Source organism: Marmota flaviventris, chromosome 18, assembly GCF_047511675.1.
Source record: "Marmota flaviventris isolate mMarFla1 chromosome 18, mMarFla1.hap1, whole genome shotgun sequence".
In the NCBI taxonomy this organism is placed as follows: Eukaryota; Metazoa; Chordata; class Mammalia; order Rodentia; family Sciuridae; genus Marmota; species Marmota flaviventris.
This window is the reverse complement of record NC_092515.1, coordinates 11125023-11142930: the sequence shown is the minus strand read 5'-3', so window position 1 is coordinate 11142930 and position 17908 is coordinate 11125023. Positions and strand designations below refer to the sequence as shown.

The window sequence follows — 17908 nt, the reverse complement described above, 5'->3', positions numbered from 1 at the left end:
TTGGTATCTGCTGAAACTTCAGTATATCAGGAATTACTTACTATATCAGGAATGGAACCCCATATAAAAGTATTTAAAATGCTTCTACCACACTCCTCTTTTGCTCTTTATAGAGGCTTCCCAACCATCTCATGCCGATTCATGAACTGTCTCACAGATGACAAATTTCAGATTTGATCAATTGTTACAAATTTTTAAAAACCCAGGAGGGTTGCCATTACACTGTAGCCTCCTTCTCATCACCCCTGTAGCATTCTGAAGCAGACAGACCTGGTATTGGCACTAGTGTGCACAAAATGTGTGCAGGCCACAACTGATCTGAACCACACAGCATACCTTGCATCATCCAGCAAACACTCTGGCCCAACTGTCTCTTCTCTGCCTTTTCTATAATCACTGGAAAAATACATGACCAGCTTTCCTTCTTGCTAGAGTTTCACGTAAGATGAAGTTCTGGGCAACTGGCAACTTGCTGGCCTTTCCAGGCTTACTGGGGCGGGGGGGGGGGGGAGAGATTGGTCAAGAGGGCACACAGTGGTAGTGTGAAGAGGTGACAGATGATGGATGCCATATGCTTCTGAGTTCAAAGGGGCCTTTTAAAAAAATAAGAATGAAAGAGGTGAGCTCCAAGAGGGAAGTGGCAGTTGCAGAATTTGATTTGTTTGAAAGTGAGATGACAGTGTATGGTGTCCAAGGACTGAGAGGCCAGGTTTTAGATGTTGTACCCTGCAAGTCCTGTGATAAGAGAAGTGGCAAGGGGGAGAGAATGAGTGTGGAGAGAAAATCTGTCAGGGAGGAAAAGGGAGAGTCAGATTGTTGATGACTGGATGGAGAAGAGCAGTGGGCAGTGGGCAGTTTGACATGAAAATCCATGCCAGGGAAGCAGACTTCGAGAAAACAGACATCCCATTTCCAGGCCTCGTGCTGAAGGCGTGAGAGAGAAGATGGATATCAGTATTTCTTCTAATGAAGTTATTTAACAAAAATCTGTCTAAATATAAGGATGTAAAAATGAATATTGCTGCCCCTAACCTGTGTGGGCAGCTGAACTAAGGGTCGCTGGTGTGAATCTCCTGGGACACCAAGTAAAACACAGACACACACTTTACCTTTAAATCAAGCTCTCGGCCTCAAGCTCCCCAAATGGGAGAGTGAGGAAAGTCAGAGAGGCTGGCAAGAGAGAGTGAGCAGTTTTGGAAGTGAGTTTTTATTGGGGGGACCCTCATTCTTAGAAAGTTCCATCCAAAAAGGGTCAGGAGGGGCAGGGTTACAAGGACAGGTGAGTGTAATTTGACCAGGGGGATGCAGGACAGCACACCTACGCCTGAAGACACATCCTCTACCTCGAGGATTGGGGCAATGTCCAGATCACTGCAGAAGTGACCGACAGAGCCTCTCTGATCACGGGAAGGAGAATGCGAATCATTCAGCAAGACAGCTTCCCACAGAATATAAGCATAAAAATAATTAGATTAAATAACAAGGTCCTTTGTCCATACATAGCTGGTCTAATGATTTTAAAAATTTCTGCAAACAATTCTTGAATACTACCAAAATTTGTATTTTGCAATAATATTTAGTGATTCTAAAGCTATCTGCTGTACACTGGAGGCCTAAACAAATGAGTAAACATATTGATGACCCGTTTCTGCCCCTTGGAAAATAGAAGTCAGTATGGAGGTGGAGAAGACAAGAAGAACTGTGCAATAGTTATTTGATATTGGAGGTATCAGTAGTTTACACATAACCCTGATATCTCAATGATGAGTACACAGGAGACCAAGAGCTTGGTTATACCAGTCCTCACTGAAAGAAATTGAGCTCTCTAGATAATCTCTCCAGAATCTGGGGCAGGGAATATTCAAGATTTTTTTTTTTATTGTGCCATAAAACAAGGGCTCATACTGACAATAGGAAGCCATTGCTAAATACAGAAAAAGTGATGGAATACAAAAGTCACTACTCGTAGTCTTCACAGTAATAATTGATTCAGGCAAGAATCAGCAAACACTAAGACAAAAACTAATGGGGTAGTTACAAAATACAGAGATCTCCCCATAAAATACTACTTTCAAAGACAAAACAGGAACGGAGAAACCTGGCAGTCACCAGTTTATTCAAGTGATCAAAACTAGGATCACCGATGAAGCCAACACATTTCCTGTTGTGACACATCATTCATGGATTACTTGGGCCACACACACTTACCTTGTATCTAATCATGAAGACTCAAACCCAAATTTAGGGATGTTCTTCAAAATAACTAGCCTGTACTCTTCAGCAATGTCCACTTCATGAAAGACCAAAAAGCTATGGTACTGATCCAGATTAAAGACAAACCATGTAAACTAAATTGCAGGATGTGGACAATCTAGATCAGATCCTAAAACAGTGCTGTGCACATATGGGGCAGTTGTCTAATTTGAATAAACTAGAATAGGAAATATTATCAACACATAGTGGTCCCTATAATGTGTTTAGAATTTCTCCTCCTTGGCCTTGGTGGGCCTTCATGACCCCACAGTTCACTGGCTGAGGCAGAAGGGGTATCTTCCAAGGACAAATAGAAAAGGCCACAGTATTTGTGTGAGCTTTCCTCAGGAAAGCTTTGTGGCTTTGGGCCACAGTGTGATGTCCAGTTACTGTGAAGTCAATGCTGCAGATGCCACATGATAGACTTTCTGAAAAATACCAAAACGTCTGGAGCTGCCACGTGGGAACTGAGTGCACCGTAGCTTTGAGCAATGAGTGTGGGGCTGTGGCAAGCCAGCCATGGGCCGTGTGTGTGTGTGTGTGTGTGTGTGTGTGTGTGTGTGTGTGTGAACTATAGAAAAGAGTACACAGGAGAGCACACAAAGTGGACTGAAACAAAGTTGCCCCTCTGTTTTGGGGGCTTTGCTCTGGTCTTTTCACTTGTTCTGCCATGACCCCCACATAGCTAATGAGATGGTTGTGGCCTTCCTAGATGTCAGTCAACCTGCTGACAGCAAGACCTCCTGAAGCTAGACTCAACCCTGAAACCTGACCCCTTGCCTCATTTGAATGGCTTCTCCCCAATAGAAGGGTTTAGCATGTGCTGGTTCTCCTTGGTCTTTCTCGCCTGCCTTCTCCCCCACCCCTTGTGGGAGCTGCAACTGAGGAGCGGTCACTGAACCCAAAGAAAAGGTACTTTCTGTGTCTGTCTTTATTATTCCCCAAATTCACTTGGAGTGACACTAACCTGTTTAGTCGTGTGATGCAACACCAAAATGTGGGGAGCCACTCTGGACAGGAACTTTGTACACACCTTTAAGTCCAGCGTAAAGAGGTACTGAACTGGTATTGCACCCACTGCTCTGCAATTGGACCTTACCTCCACTCGGATAAGAGAGGTGCAACTCCAGGAGTGGGCGTCCCCTGATGGGGCTGGATTACACCCACTATTTGTTGTAACCGTACCCCTTGCCTCATTTGAATCGCTTCTCCCCAATAAAACTCGGGTTTGAGGCGTACTCCCTCTCTTTCTTGCCTGCCTTGCCCACCTTTTGGGAGCTGTGGCTGAGGAGCGGTCACTGAACCCAAAGAAAAAGGTACTTTCTGTGTCAGTGTCTTTATTTAGTCAGCCCAAATTCACTAGGAGTGACTCTGATTTAGTCTTGTGTCCCCCACGTCAAAAAGAGTTCTTTCAGCTCAGACACTCGACATGTGGACCAACAGGTCTGACTGCAGTTATGCTAGACTCAAAAAATATATGGAATTCTTTGTGTAATTCTTGAATCTTTTATATTCATAAAGGTTTTTAAAGCATATTTAGAAATTACAAGAAAATACTATTATCTTTAAAAGTATCAAGATCATATATATATATATATATATGTGTGTATGTATATAGATGTGCATACCCATATACACATGATCATACAAATCTTGTCTCTGAACATTTTTCTAAACATATTCTGGGTATCTACCAATGTCAGTAATCATAAATTTACCTTCTGTGACTTCCTTGTGCACAGTATGCCGCTGCAGGAGTGCACAATCCAATCGATGGATGGAAAGTTTGCTGTTACCTACAGTGAACATTCTCTTATGGACCCCTGTAGCACAGGTTTACATGCCATGAGGTAAAGTTAACAAAACTAAGATTTTGCTGAAAGAGATTGTCCTTTATGCATTATTTGGTTTCACAGCTTTGGTAAAACTGCTAATAGTTTACTGTAAACAAGTTTTTGAAGTTAAACAAAAATCATTCCACTGCCCCCTGCCAGGGTAAGCCACTGTTAGCCTGTTGATGCATGTTCTTCTGCACATTCTCCTCATACCCACAATCACCTTCAGTGACACACATTTCCACTGACTGGATCACACCAGGGAGGCTGTAACCTTTCCCATTAATAACCTGTGTTCTTTTCATGTCCTCGTCTTTAACGGCTGCAACTAACACACAAGATTTATCCAAACCATTTATTACTGCCCTACTTTAAAAAACTCAGGATATCTTTGTGAACAATCTGTTAGTAAAAAGGGCTTTCTGGTACATACTGGCCACCCAGTCTTCAAAGCTTACGTTGTTCATTCAGGTGAGCGCGCTACCACTTGAGCCACATCCCCAGCCCACGTTGTTCACTCATAGTGACAAGTGCACACAGAATGCTGTGGAAATGTGGAAATGGAAATCCACTGAACTCATTGCACTTAATAAAAATTTGCCGGCTATGGTTTGAACATGTCCCCTAGAATCTGTGTTGAAATCTTAATCCCTAATACAAGTGGTGAGGGGAGCCTTTAGGAGGTGATCGAGTCACAAACATACCCAAGCTGTTATGTCCTGGGAGTGACCCACATCCCCTCTCCTACCCTCCCTACTGCTGAGAGGATGCACTCAGAAGCCCTCGCCACATGCTGGTCCCTGGATCTTGGATTTCCCAGACTCCAGAACTCTAAGGAATCTGCTCCTTATCGATTACCCAGTCTCAGGAATCCTGTAGAGCAGAAAGAAGAGACTAAACCACCACCAAAGCCTCGGGGCCCCGATCAAGAACTACACAGAAACAGGAACTGACCTAAGCCTGGACGGAAATAATGAGAAGAAGCCAATTAAGAATTCAAGTTTATTTAGAAACTTTTTGTCATCAGTAACTACTTTTCAAGGAGTTAAGAGTCAAGCTCTACCTTGATAAATTAGTGCCCCACACTTCCAATCATGTAAATTGTCATGTGTTGTTAGATTAAATTAAAAGCATTTTTTAGTCTATAAAATACAAATGACACTAAAATTTATATTGTACAAAACTGACACACTGAACAAAGAACTGAGGCTGGGTGTCGGAGGGGGGCACTCGTGAGGCTTGTCTACATTTGTCCTGTGGATGGTGATATTAAATAACGCTCTGTACTTCAATAATTCTGGAAACTGTTATTAAGGCTACTTATAGGAGTCCTTATGCATATAAATTAGTATGAATTTAGGACAGGGACCCACTTTTCAAATAAATTTTTCTCCTATTGGAGCCAACCACAGCTCTGCATGGCAGAGATCTGGGGAGAAGGTCTTCCCATGTGGAAGTTACACTTTAGTTGACATCAAATTTTGTCAATCATCATTCTTTTATCAAAGTCCTACCCATAATCCATTCATGAATCTCTTTCCTAGAAGACTATCAAACATCAAGATTCTTTGTCACAAATGGTGACACTTTGGAACGCTGGTTTAAACACTGTTCGTATCTACAGAAGTGTTTCTTCATCTGCGAACTCTGATATTTGTAAAGAATTTATTGCCTGAGTCCTTAAAATGGCATTTTAGAGAGCTGCTTTCCTGTGAAAGCTTCTGTTCTGAAGGAGCCACCTGAGGGCTACACCACCTTGTCTCCTCTACAGACTCCCTCCAGCGTGGACCCTCTGGTGGTAGACAAGGTGCGACCTCTGGCTGAAGCCCTTGCAGCAGACGTGGCAGATGTACGGCCTCTCGCCCGTGTGGACCCTCTGGTGCGTGTGGAAGTGGGAGGCCTGGCTGAAGCCCTTCCCGCACTGTTGGCAGGTGTAGGGCTTCTCCCCCGTGTGCACCCTCTGGTGGGCGCTGAGCCCTGCGCTCCAGCTGAACTCCTTCCCGCACTCCTCGCACTTAAAGGGCTTCTCCCCGGTGTGGATTATCTGGTGGACTTGGAGGTTTGACCTCTGGCTGAAGGCCTTGCCGCAGGTGTCACATTTGTAGGGCTTCTCTCCAGTGTGGACTCTCTGGTGGGCCTGCAGGTGCGAGGCCTGGCTGAACCGCTTCTGACACGCCACACACTTGAAGGGCTTTTCCCCAGTGTGCACGCTCTGGTGGGCCTGAAGGTTGGAGGCCTGGCTGAAGCCCTTGCCACACTCCTCACACTTATAGGGCTTCTCTCCGGTGTGGACGCGCTGATGATTGTGCAGGTTCAGGCTCCAGTTGAAGCGCTTCCCACACACCTCACACTTGTACGGCTTCTCTCCAGTGTGCACCCGCTGGTGGGCCTGGAAATAGGAGCTCTGGCTGAAGCCCTTCCCACACACGTTGCAGCGGAATGGCTTCTCCCCGGTGTGGACCCGCTGGTGGCTCTGGAAACTTGAGGCTGAGCTGAAGCCCTTGCCGCACTCGTCGCATTTGTACGGCTTCTCCCCGGTGTGGACGCGCTGATGGCTGTGGAGATTGAAGCTCAGACTGAAGCACTTGCCGCACTGCTCGCACCTGTACGGCTTTTCCTCCGTGTGCACCCGCTGGTGGGTGTGAAGGTTGGAGCTACAGCTGAAGCGCTTCCCGCAGTCCCCGCATTTATATGGCTTCTCCCCTGTGTGGATCCTCTCGTGGGCCTGGAGGTGGGACCTCTGGGTGAAGCCCTTCCCGCACACCTCACACTTGTACGGCTTCTCCCCGGTGTGGACCCGGCAGTGGATGTTGAGGTCCGTGCTGCGGCTGAAGCCCTTCCCGCAGCTCTCACACCGGTAGGGCTTCTCTCCCGTGTGGATAGGCAAATGGGCGTACAGGTGTGAGCTCTGGTTAAAGCTCTTGCCACACTCGGGGCAAGTGTAGGGCTTCTCCCCAGTGTGGACTCGCTGATGGGTCTGCAGGTTGGAGCTCTGGCTGAAACCCTTGCCACACTCATGACACCAGTAGCGCTTCTTTCCCGTGTGAACGGTCTGCAGTGCAGGAACACCCGAGGGGTCGGCCCCATGAAGGCTCCGTGCCAGAGGCTTCTTTCCAAAGAGAACCTGCTGACGCCCAGGACTGGGACTGTCCCTGGAGGCTTCCTCATGTCCAGCAGTCTGGTGAGTTTTCCGCCCTGGGTGAACGCTATGCTCGGTCAGAGGGGAAGCCTTCGCTCTGTCCTGCCCCGCATCACTGTGGTGGTGTGAACTGCAACTGAAAATGTCAACATGGGGGGCAAATAAACACAGTTTGCTTTTCATCTGTTTACAACTTTTCTGATGGTTCTGTGTCTCACTGCAACATAGTTTACTCCAAGAACTCTGAGCTCTTCCATTTGGAAACCCCTGATTTTCAATAATGGGATGATCCCCAAGGAGATTCACAAGAGAGCCATCCTCCCCAGCTGCCTGGACGGGCTCTCCCACTCCCACGTGGCAGGAGCCCCCGCACTGCTTGGGGAACTGAGAGCACCTCCCTTGACTGTCTACCCCGCAGTCTTGACTTTCAGTCAGTCTATTCACAACATGTCTCTTGATTTGCCAGCATGAAAGCTCTCCCAAGGAAAGGCACTTCAGTCCTGCTTCATGACGACTCTCCACCCTGCTTTGATTCCTGCCTCCTGAAAGGGCAAAGAGGAGTTAAAGACAGAAAGTGCCAGCAGCAATGATGGGGACTGGGGAGCTCCGAGCCCTCTTTCCCCTCTGTGAACATTAAAAACACTGAAGACTTGCTGCAGCCACGTTATAGACGCTCTGGAAAACAAAGGCCTACAGAGATAAGGAGAATGCTGAATCAAGACAGAACCACGCTTAAAACGGCACGAGATCCATGGTCAGCCAGGACCTGAGTATTCCTCTCCTCTGAGCATGTGTTTCTCTGCACCTGTGTGTGCCTTTCCCATTTTCCAGTTTATGAAGCTACTTCTCAATGCATTTTTATTTATTGTATGTCATGATGAAGGAAGCAGGGATCCAGTACCTACCCCCAAACTGGAGGGAGCAGAGAAGTTCCTCCAACATCCATGTGAGCTACATGAAGGCTGGTCTGTTGGGGCCCAATGCAGATTAAGGATGAGAAAATGCACGAGAAAGCACAGTGAGCACTGGCCAGGATAGCTGCAGGGGGACCAAGAGGCCCAGCGAGGGAAGAGAGGTGATGTGTTGACAGAACCCTGCAGGCCCTGACATGGGATCTGACTCTGGTTCTAAAGATCTAATTTCCCAGTGTGTGGAGGAGTTGGAAGAATGAACACACACACACACACACACACACACACACACACACTCAGTCCCGACACATGCCCAGAAACAACAATGAGATTTACTCATGGAATGTAAGGATGGTTTAACATGAAAATCAACATAATATAGAAAATGAACAGAATAAAGGGGGAAAACTATATGATCCTCTAAATTGAGGTGGGAAAAAAGTATTTGACAAAATTAAAAATCCTTTCATGATAAAAACATTTAACAAATTAGGAACAGAACCACCTCAAAAAGTTATAAATGAAAAACCCACAGCAAACATATTCAATGTTGAAAGAATAAAAGCTTTTCCTCTAGGATCAGTACAAGGCAAGGATGCATGCTTTCTACATTGAATGTAACATGACCAGAGCAGTTAGGCAAGAAAACAAAAAAGGCGTCTAAATTAGAAAGGAAGAAGTAAAATTTTTACTGTTTATAGATGACATGTGTAGAAAATCATAAAGATTACACACATGCTCAAGCTGATAGAATAAATCAATTTAACAAAGTAGCAGGACACAAAAACACCCCCAAAACAGCTGTTTCTACATTATAACAACAAACTATACAAAAAAAATAAATCTCACAATAGCATCAAAAATAATAAAATACACAAGAATTAACTAAGGAGGCAAGAGACTTGTACACCAGAAACTACTTGATGAAAGAAATTAAGAAAGACATAAACAAATGGAAAGACCTCTCATTTTCATGGATTAGACTTAATATTATCACTTCTACTCAAAGTAATCTACACATTGCATGAGATCCCTATAAAAATCCTCACTAAAATCACATTTTTTTCCCTGCAGAAATAGATAAACTCACCCTAAAATTTTTTATGGACTCTCAAGGAACCTAAATAGCAAAACAATTTTAAAAAGAAGAAAAAAATGCATACTTCCTGGTTTCAAAGCTATCATAATCAAAATGTAATACTAGCATAAAGACATAAGTACATAAAGACAAGCTAGGTACGGTGGTGCACACCTGTAATCCCAGCAGCTTGGGACACTGAGGCTGGAGAATCGCAAGTTGAAAGCCAGCCTCCGTAACTTAGCAAGACCCTGTCTCAAAATAAAAAGAGCTGGGGATGTGGCTCAGTGGTTAGGCACCCCTGGGTTTCACCCCTGGTATACCTTCCCCCACACACATACAAAAAGACCTACTAACTAATGAGATAAGAGCCTAGAAACAGGCCTCACACTTTTGGTCAAGTGGTGTTTGATAAAGCTGGTAGGACAAATAAATGGCAAAAGGACAATTTTTTCTTTCAACAAATTCAGTAATCGGTTGTGCAATAAACTGGAAATTCACATGCGAAAAATGAAGATAGGCCTAGGGGTAAAGTGCTTTTGCAAAACAACACAAATCAAAAAACCTATCTTATACCATGTACAAAAGTCAACTCAAAATGCAAAGACCTAAATTTAGATTTAAAACTGTACCACTCTTAGAAGAAAACATGGAAATAGTCTCACAACCTTGGATTTACAAACAATTTTTTGGATATGAAAACAAACACAGGGTCAACAAAAGAAAAAAAACTGGAGTCCACAAAAATTAAAACTTTTGTTCAAAAGACACTACCAAAATAGTTAAAAAGGCAACAAACACAACAAGAGAAAAGATCTGCAAATCTTGTATATGATAAGGGATTAAAATCCAGTCTATAAATAGAACTCAATTGAAAAAAAAAAACCAGAGAGAGAACTCCTAAACTTAACACCAATAAAAAAAGAAAGATTTAAAAATAAATAGGCAAAGGACTTGAATAGACATTTCTCCAAAGAAGAAACACAAAAGTCCAATAAGCATGAGATGCTCAATATCAGTAATCATTAGGGAAATGCAACTCAAAACCCCAATGAGATACCACTTGACCCCATCGGGATGATTATTTAAAAACAAAACAAGTATTGGCAAGGATGTGGAGAAATCAGAATCCCTGTGCACTGGTGTAGAAATGTAAAAAGAGGCAGCTGTTGGGGAAAACTGTAACCATTTCTCACAATCAAACACAGACTTATAAGACCCAGCAATTCTGCTTCTTGGTTATCAACGCACAAGAAAGGAAGGCAGGAAGGTAAACAGACATGTATACCAATGTTCACAGCAGCATTATTCAACAAGAGACCAAAGGTGAAAACAACCCAAATGTCCATCAGGTGGATGGGAAAAGAAAATGTGGTACAGACCACAGTTGAATGTTATTTTGCCTTAAGAAGGAAATTCCAACGCATACTACAACATAGATGAACCCTGAGGATAACATATAACTGAAATAAGACACAGAAGGACAGATACATGATTCCACTTACATGAAGTACTTTGGAGTAGCCAAATTAACAGAGGTAGAAGGCAGAATAGGGGCTGGAGGGATGGGAAGAACAGGGAGTCATTGCTTAATGGGTACAGAATTTCAGTCTGGAACAGTGGAAAGTTCTGGAGATGGATGTTATCATGGCTGCACAATAATGTGAATGTACTTAGTGCAAATGTATGCTGAAAAATGGTTAAAATGCTCAAGCTTATTATGTGATATATTTTACAACTAAAAACAAATATGTTAGCTAGTTTGGTGCATAGTGCTTAGACACAAACTGAGGCAAGCTGCCATGGAGAAGGAGGGGAAGATAGCACTTTTAGCAGGCTGATCAGAGCAGGCCTCGCATGAAGACCTCTGAGCAGATACCAATGAAATAAGAAAGGGGCTGGAGCTAAGCCTAGTGGCACATGCCTGCAATCCCAGCAACTCGTGTGGCTGAAGCAGGAGATCACAAAGGCCAGCCTGCGCAATATAGGGAGTCGCTGTCTCAAAATAAAAATAGGGCTGGGGATGTAGCTCAGTGGTGGAGCACCCTGGGTTTAATCCTCAGTAGAGGAAGGAAGGAGGGAGGGAGGGAAGGAAGGAGGGAGGGAGGGAAGGAGCGGGGGAGAGAGAGAGAGACAGAGAGAGAGAGAGAAAGAAAGAGGAAGAGGGGTTGGAGGTTTATTGGATAAACACATTCTAGCCAGAGAAAAAGGAAAGGCTCTGATGCAGAACCATAATGATCATATCTGAACCAACAAGGATAGCAGAGATAAACAAGGAGGGAGATCACAGGAGAAAAATGGAGAATAGTAACGTAACGGGAATGACAAATCTTCCATGGCCTTACAAGCCCCTTACAAAGGCTGGATCTTACTGGTGGAATGAGAGCCTTTGGGGGTCTGCAGAGGAGAGTGGTGTGGTGTGACAGGTTTGAGGTCTCTCTGGTGGAGGGTGGAGAAGAAATCCTACCAAATGGAGGCAGACCATGGGCCCACCATGACTCCACTGCAGCTCGCATCTGAGAGCCTACCTGTGTGAGTGTGGATCTCCTTCATCCAGAGCTTTTCCTCTCGCTCCAACTGGGATATCATATCTGGTTTGAAGGACTGATGTCCTGTGAAAAGATGATTTAAGTGAAAATATTTAAGGCAAAAAGTTCTGAAAATTTTTGATTCTGATCCCATACTGTAGGCTCTGCCTGCCCACCCCAGCAGCATCTGTCCAACATTTCTATCATGACACAGGGTAAGAAATATTTACCATCATTAGAAATTCTTCATACACACTGTTGAGATAAAAGAATTAATGCTCAGTTTCTAACCAGTGCCTGTTTCTTTTTCTCTCTCTTTCTCTCTTTTTTTTTTTTTTTTTCAATATTTACTTTTGGGGTTGTACCCAATACCTTTGTTTTATTATTTATTTTTATGTGGTGCTGAGGATCGAACTCAGGGCCTCACATGTGCTAGTCGAGCGCTCTACCACTGAGCCACAACCCCAGCCCCTGGACCTCTTTCCATCACTTCCCTGCCAGCCCTGTGTCCCCTACTGCTGGCATCTACAGTTATTGCTACAACACGCTGCATTCTCACCAAGGAGCTCCAACACTGTTACCCTCTCATTACACAAATGTGACACAACTCACTAAATTTCATGATCCATCGATAAGAAATGAAGACCCAGAAGCAGCCTAAGCTCAACTGCTCATTTCTAATTCATTTATAAAAGATAAGTTTGCCTTAGAACAAACATCAGCAATACCTTATCTCTACTCTCCAAAAGAACTGGAAAACTGAGTTCTGAGGAGTTCTACTCTTTAAACTATCATGGGAAGAGGTCAGAGATGCTACTAAATAGCCTAAAGTGCACAGGCTCACCCCCACAACAAAGAATTATCCAGCCCCAAATATCAACAGTGCCAAGACCGAGAACCCTGCTCAAAGGGTTGATGCCAATTACACAGGCACCTGTCCTCACCCACTGAGAGCAGGTTCCTGAAGTTCTCCAGCATCACATCTCGGTACAGCTTCCTCTGGGCAGAGTCCAGCAGCCTCAGCTCCTCCTTGCTGAAGACCACAGCCACGTCCTTGAATGTCACTGCCTCCTACAACATCAAGCATGTGTACCCTCAATCTTACACCCACTGGCCACTGGGACCTGAGAAACACTTTTAGCAAGTTCCTGTTATTTTCCTTCCACAATCATACCCAAAAGGCTTGGGGTTGGCAGGTAAAAAAGAAAACTCCTGGTACATGTAACTTGTTGCCCTTCACACAGTTAAGTCCCTACAATAACTGCCTTTGTTAAATCATGATGTTCCTACGTGTTACAATTTGAGAGTACCAAATCTTGTCAAAAAGTTTGTGCATATTTTGTACCAATAGCATCTGATAGGAACTATTTCCTTCTCTCTCTGGGCAGTACAGGTTGAGCACACCACATCCCACAATCCCAAATGCTCTGAAATCTGACATTTTCCAAGCAACAACATTACTTAAAAAGTTTTAGATATTGGAGTACTCTGGATTTTTTATTAGACGCTCAACCAGAGCAATCTATGCAGATATTCCAAAAATCTTTGAAATCTGGTCCCAAGCATTTTGGATAAAGGACAGTCAACCTTATCACTGCACTCCGTAACCCTCTGGGGCAGGTGTGTAACTAGTTCTGTCTTCCCAGGAACAGGCTATATCTGTCAATTGCAGCTACATTCAGGACCAAGATTAAGAGCACAGGCTCTGGAAACCAACTGCCTCAGCTCACATTCAAAGACTCTGTCCTCTATTTGCTTTGTGACTTGGACAAGTCATCTAACTTTGAGAAGTTTTTAAAGTATTGAGATACTTCAGTTTGTTCATCTGTAGAACAGTACCTACATCATTAGGCCCCTGAAGAGATGAGTGAAACCATGTGAAGGACTTAGGGGAGTCCCTGATGTACAAATGTCAATCATCAGTATTATCATTTTCATCCATTTCATCATATTCATTGTTGCACATAAAACTGATGACTTTGTGTGTATTTGGTCATTCCAGATAATGTACAATTTGAAAACTTAAAATTTAAAAACTATAAATGATTCTACAAAATCAGGTTTTTACACAGGTCTCAGCCAAACTTGTCTGATTATTTCTTTAGAATAAGTTCCAAAGAGTGGTAACTGCACTGTCAAAAAAAATTGCACTTTTATTTTGCTAATATAACAGCAATTTTCCCAAATAACTTGTCCTGTAAGAGATCATAAATCCTGCAGCTTCTCAATTCTGGCCCAAACTGAACATTACCTCAATTTTAAAATGTTGGGTAATTTGGTAAGTAATAAAACAGTTCTTTTTAAAAACTTCCATTTATTTAATTAAAAAAAGGCTTCTTCACATATTGTCTATTCATCTACTTTGCTCAGTCATTCTGGAGTATATTGTGCATCAGGAAGATTCCTACCAAGAATATTAAACCTCTTTCAGGCATGTACAATTTCACATTTCCATCCCTATTTATTACTTGTCCCATGACTTTGTATATAGTGCTTTTCTTCATGGAAATTTCTAAAGATTTTGCTTATTTCTGCATTTGTTTTGGGATTTTCAGCACCTACATAATAAATGACCAGTGGACACCTGAGCAAGGCAGTAAGAAAGGGGACCAGGTGAAGGACAAAGCTACATTTGGAGCCCTTCATCCATTTGGATGTGCCAGGCACACATGCAGTATGGCCTTAGATTCCTGAAGGGAGAACTCCCATTTCTTCTGGTTCTTCATTCACCAGAAAGGAACATCTGAAACACCTGGCTTAGGCCATGAACATGTCAGCTGGGCTCAGAGTGGACTTCAGTAGGAATTGCTTTTCATTTGAAAAAAAACCTGTTAGTTTTTACACTAATATTTGGAAATAAAAGGCAGGGTCCTGGCATATAACAATCCCTCAAGTGTGTGTGGTGCTCTCTGACCCTTCCCAAACAAGATAAAAGTATGTCTGATCTTTGTGAAAGGAGATGTCATTTTAAGAAACAGAAAGGCCAACCCCACTGACCTGGATCTTGGTCATTGTTCTCCTCTTCCTTCTGGGAAAAGGCAGAGTTCTGCAAAAGGAAAGACATCATGAGAGAGTGCTAGGGGTGCAGTTAGTTCACAAGCACTTCATGTGAGAAAGAAGTGCCCCTTTCTGCAGGCGACATAGTTGCACACAGGTTAGTGAAGAGAACAGGAGCCAGGAGCCAGCTACGGACAGTTGCCTTTGCTCATTAACCATCCATATTACAGTCCTAACCCAGATGCGGTTCCTAGCACACTAAGCACCTCTGAACCTGGGTATCAAAAAATGGGAAGCAGACACACAGGGTAACGTAATGGGTTCAAATTCTGACATTTGTACTTATCTTCTACAGACAGCAGTGTAAAGCTTAAGCAAGTTATGAATGTCTCTGTGCCTCACCTCGGTCACCTGTAAATAGGGATAATAATACTCAGATGCTATTTCCTATAGTCTCAGACAAGCAAGCGCTATTATGTTTCATAAAACTGCCCATGGCAATGTGCTTTTCAAAAAGTGAATCTTTAAGGAAACTCAGAATTGAGTGATCACTGTCATGTGAGTAAACACTACCCTCAGAAAAGTCTGTAATTGTGGCCAGTTGTCTCACAATTTGTTCCATCAATAATAGTAATTAATTGTCAATTTTTTTTTTTTACCTCTAATAGGTAAAACTCCTTGCAAATTATTAAGCTGGCAGAACCTCACCAAAGTCTCTTTTCATCTGCATGAAGGTAATGACCAACGAAAACTTAAAACTCTCTAAGAAATGGTGTTTTGTAACACTTATTAAAGGAGTCACCCCGCAAAGCAGAGATCAGAGCATGACAGTTTCTCTGTCTCGATAAACACAGAGGGCATTCTCCATGCTCCTACTGGAAGCAATCCGCTACTCCTTCTTAAAATGAGATCGGAAAACCCAGAACCCCATATCTGGCAAGGATCTGAAAGGGAACAGTGGCTCTGCACGTGGAGCTCCCACTCCATCCTGGACTCAGAGGAATTTCCAAACCAGTGCCATTCTGAGTATTACAACAGAGGGAGAGCATGCAACATGAAAATGTTTTTAAGCATTTAATATACGTAAAAAAAAAATCACTGAACTCTTGCAAAACACCGCTGGGCAGGCTCTTAACCTTTAAAGCCATAAGGAAACTGAGACAAGACGAGATTAACTTGCCCAGCACTTTACTGCAAGGAACAAGCACGTCCGGCGGTGTGGTGAGGCGGTTTGTGGCAGCAGAGTGCACAGAAGACCCTCAAACTGATGCACGCACAAGCTCACCCCCAACACGGGAAGCTCTGCCCCGGAGGACGCAAAACGCCGCCGCTTTGCAACCCCGCCCTCCCCGCTGGCTTTTTTTATCCAGGCCCCGGACCAGGTCACCGCTGGCCTCAAGCCCAGACTGAGAGGGCTCGGCTCGGAGAGGTCGCAGGGCCCGGCGGCTGGCTCACCTCCCCCAGGGTAATCGCGGAGCCGACCTCGCCTTCTGCGAGCGGAAGTGCCTCCTCCCGCCCACAGTCCCTGGACTCCATTTCCCAGAAGCAGAAGCAACCAGCATCACACACCTCCAGAACTACACTTCCCAGAATCCCTAAAAGGAAGTGCTTGGAAAACGTATTTCCGGGACTACACTTTCCAGAATCCCTAAGCGGAAGTGCCTGGCATCACGCTCCTCCAGAACTATACTTCCCAGAACCTTGGCAGGACAGCGCTGCGCCTTACGGGTATCTGTTTGACTCAAGCGAGTTGGGTTTGGGGTTATTCACTTCTCTGGCTGATTCCTTTTTGTTGTCCGTTTCTTAAAGCTCATGCGAAAACAGTTGTGTGTGTGTGTAGGTTATAATCCCAGCTACTCCAAAGCTGAGGCAGGACTGCAAGTTCAAGGACATCCTGGATGGCAGGGCAAGACTGTCAAAGTTAAAACTAGAAAGGGCTAGTAGAGTGCTCCTATTCCACCCCTAATACTGAGGAGGAAGGAAGAGAGAGCGGGAGGGAGAAGAGCAAAGCTCACATGATGAAAGTCAGTTTCAAATCCACGGTTTTTAGGGGAAGCAAACGGGAATGAGAATCTTGAATGGCAGGCTGGGCTGCACTGGACACCGAAGGTAAGAACACTCGTGCTGAATACCGGCTCCCCAAAGACCAACATTACAACCCGGCAAGGAATCATCTCCTGTATTAAGAGAGCACCACCTCCCCAGCATTGGCATTGTGACAGGGCTAAGTGTCGGAGCTGCCAATGTAAGGTTAGAAATTATTGAAAATTTTTTGAGTTAAGGTGGGTCTTTTGAGTGGGGGATTTGATTAGGATTGCATGAGGAACTGGAGGATACAGTCCAGGATTGATGGAAATAGGGAAGATTTTTTTGAGCAAGAAATCTAAGGCCCAGTCTGTTAATATTTTAGCGCTCTCCTGAGCCCAGATATCATTTGTCAGGTAGGTATTTGAGGATGAGTTTGGCCCACATAATTCGTAGTAGGAAAATATTAAAAAATAATGTAAGCAAATAAAAAAGTGAACCAGAATGTATATTTTAAGATAAAGGAATATTCATGAGTTGGGAACAGGGGTCCTATCCCTTACCCTAGAAGGAGGGCAGCTCCACAGAAAGCCAAGAAGAATGTGAATATACAGGTCTGTCTGGGTTTCCCCACAAAGTCTATTAGCAATCGTGCCTTTGTAATGAAATCTCCATAAACTCCAAAAGGACAGCATTTGAGAAGCTTACAGATATCTGAACATATGAATATTCCTGGAGGGTGGTGCCCCCAGAGAGGGCGTGGAAGCTCTGTGTCCTTCCCTGATACCTCATCACATGCATCTCTTTTATTATTTATAATTTACTCTTCAATAACCCAGTAAATGTGTTTCCAAGTTTTGTAAGTCATTCAAGAAAATTAATTGAACCCAAGCAGGGTTGTAGGAACCCCAGTTCGCAGCTGTTCATTCAGAAGCACAGGTAAAACCATCTGGAGCTTGTGGCTGGCATCTGAAGTAAGGGAGGAAGTTTGAGCTACTCACTAGTCATAAGAAAGAACCAAACTTTGTTTGAAAAATGAGATGTTTGCCTGTGGAGAAGATAACAAAGGATTGATTAAAAAAAAAAAAAAAAAAAAAACTCCTGGAACTAATAGGTTTCCAGGAAAACAGAGTCTGAACTGA

General features: G+C 43.8%; 1 protein-coding gene across 2 annotated transcripts; it reads right to left on the bottom strand.

The window, feature by feature from the left end:
• Positions 1-5076: 5076 nt before the first annotated feature.
• LOC114100907 (zinc finger protein 235-like) lies at positions 5077-16250 on the bottom strand. Of its 2 annotated transcripts, XM_027945743.2 has the most exons (5): positions 16197-16250; positions 14742-14790; positions 12689-12815; positions 11745-11828; positions 5077-7769 (listed from the first exon to the last, which is right to left on the bottom strand). In XM_027945743.2, the coding sequence occupies exons 2-5, from the start codon at positions 14754-14756 to the stop codon at positions 5854-5856; spliced, it is 2142 nt and encodes a 713-aa protein (XP_027801544.2). In that variant the 5' UTR covers positions 14757-14790; positions 16197-16250; the 3' UTR covers positions 5077-5853. The 2 variants fall into 2 exon arrangements, with proteins under 2 accessions (XP_027801544.2, XP_071460688.1); XM_071604587.1 differs by lacking the exon at positions 12689-12815.
• Between the last annotated feature and the right edge of the window lie 1658 nt (positions 16251-17908).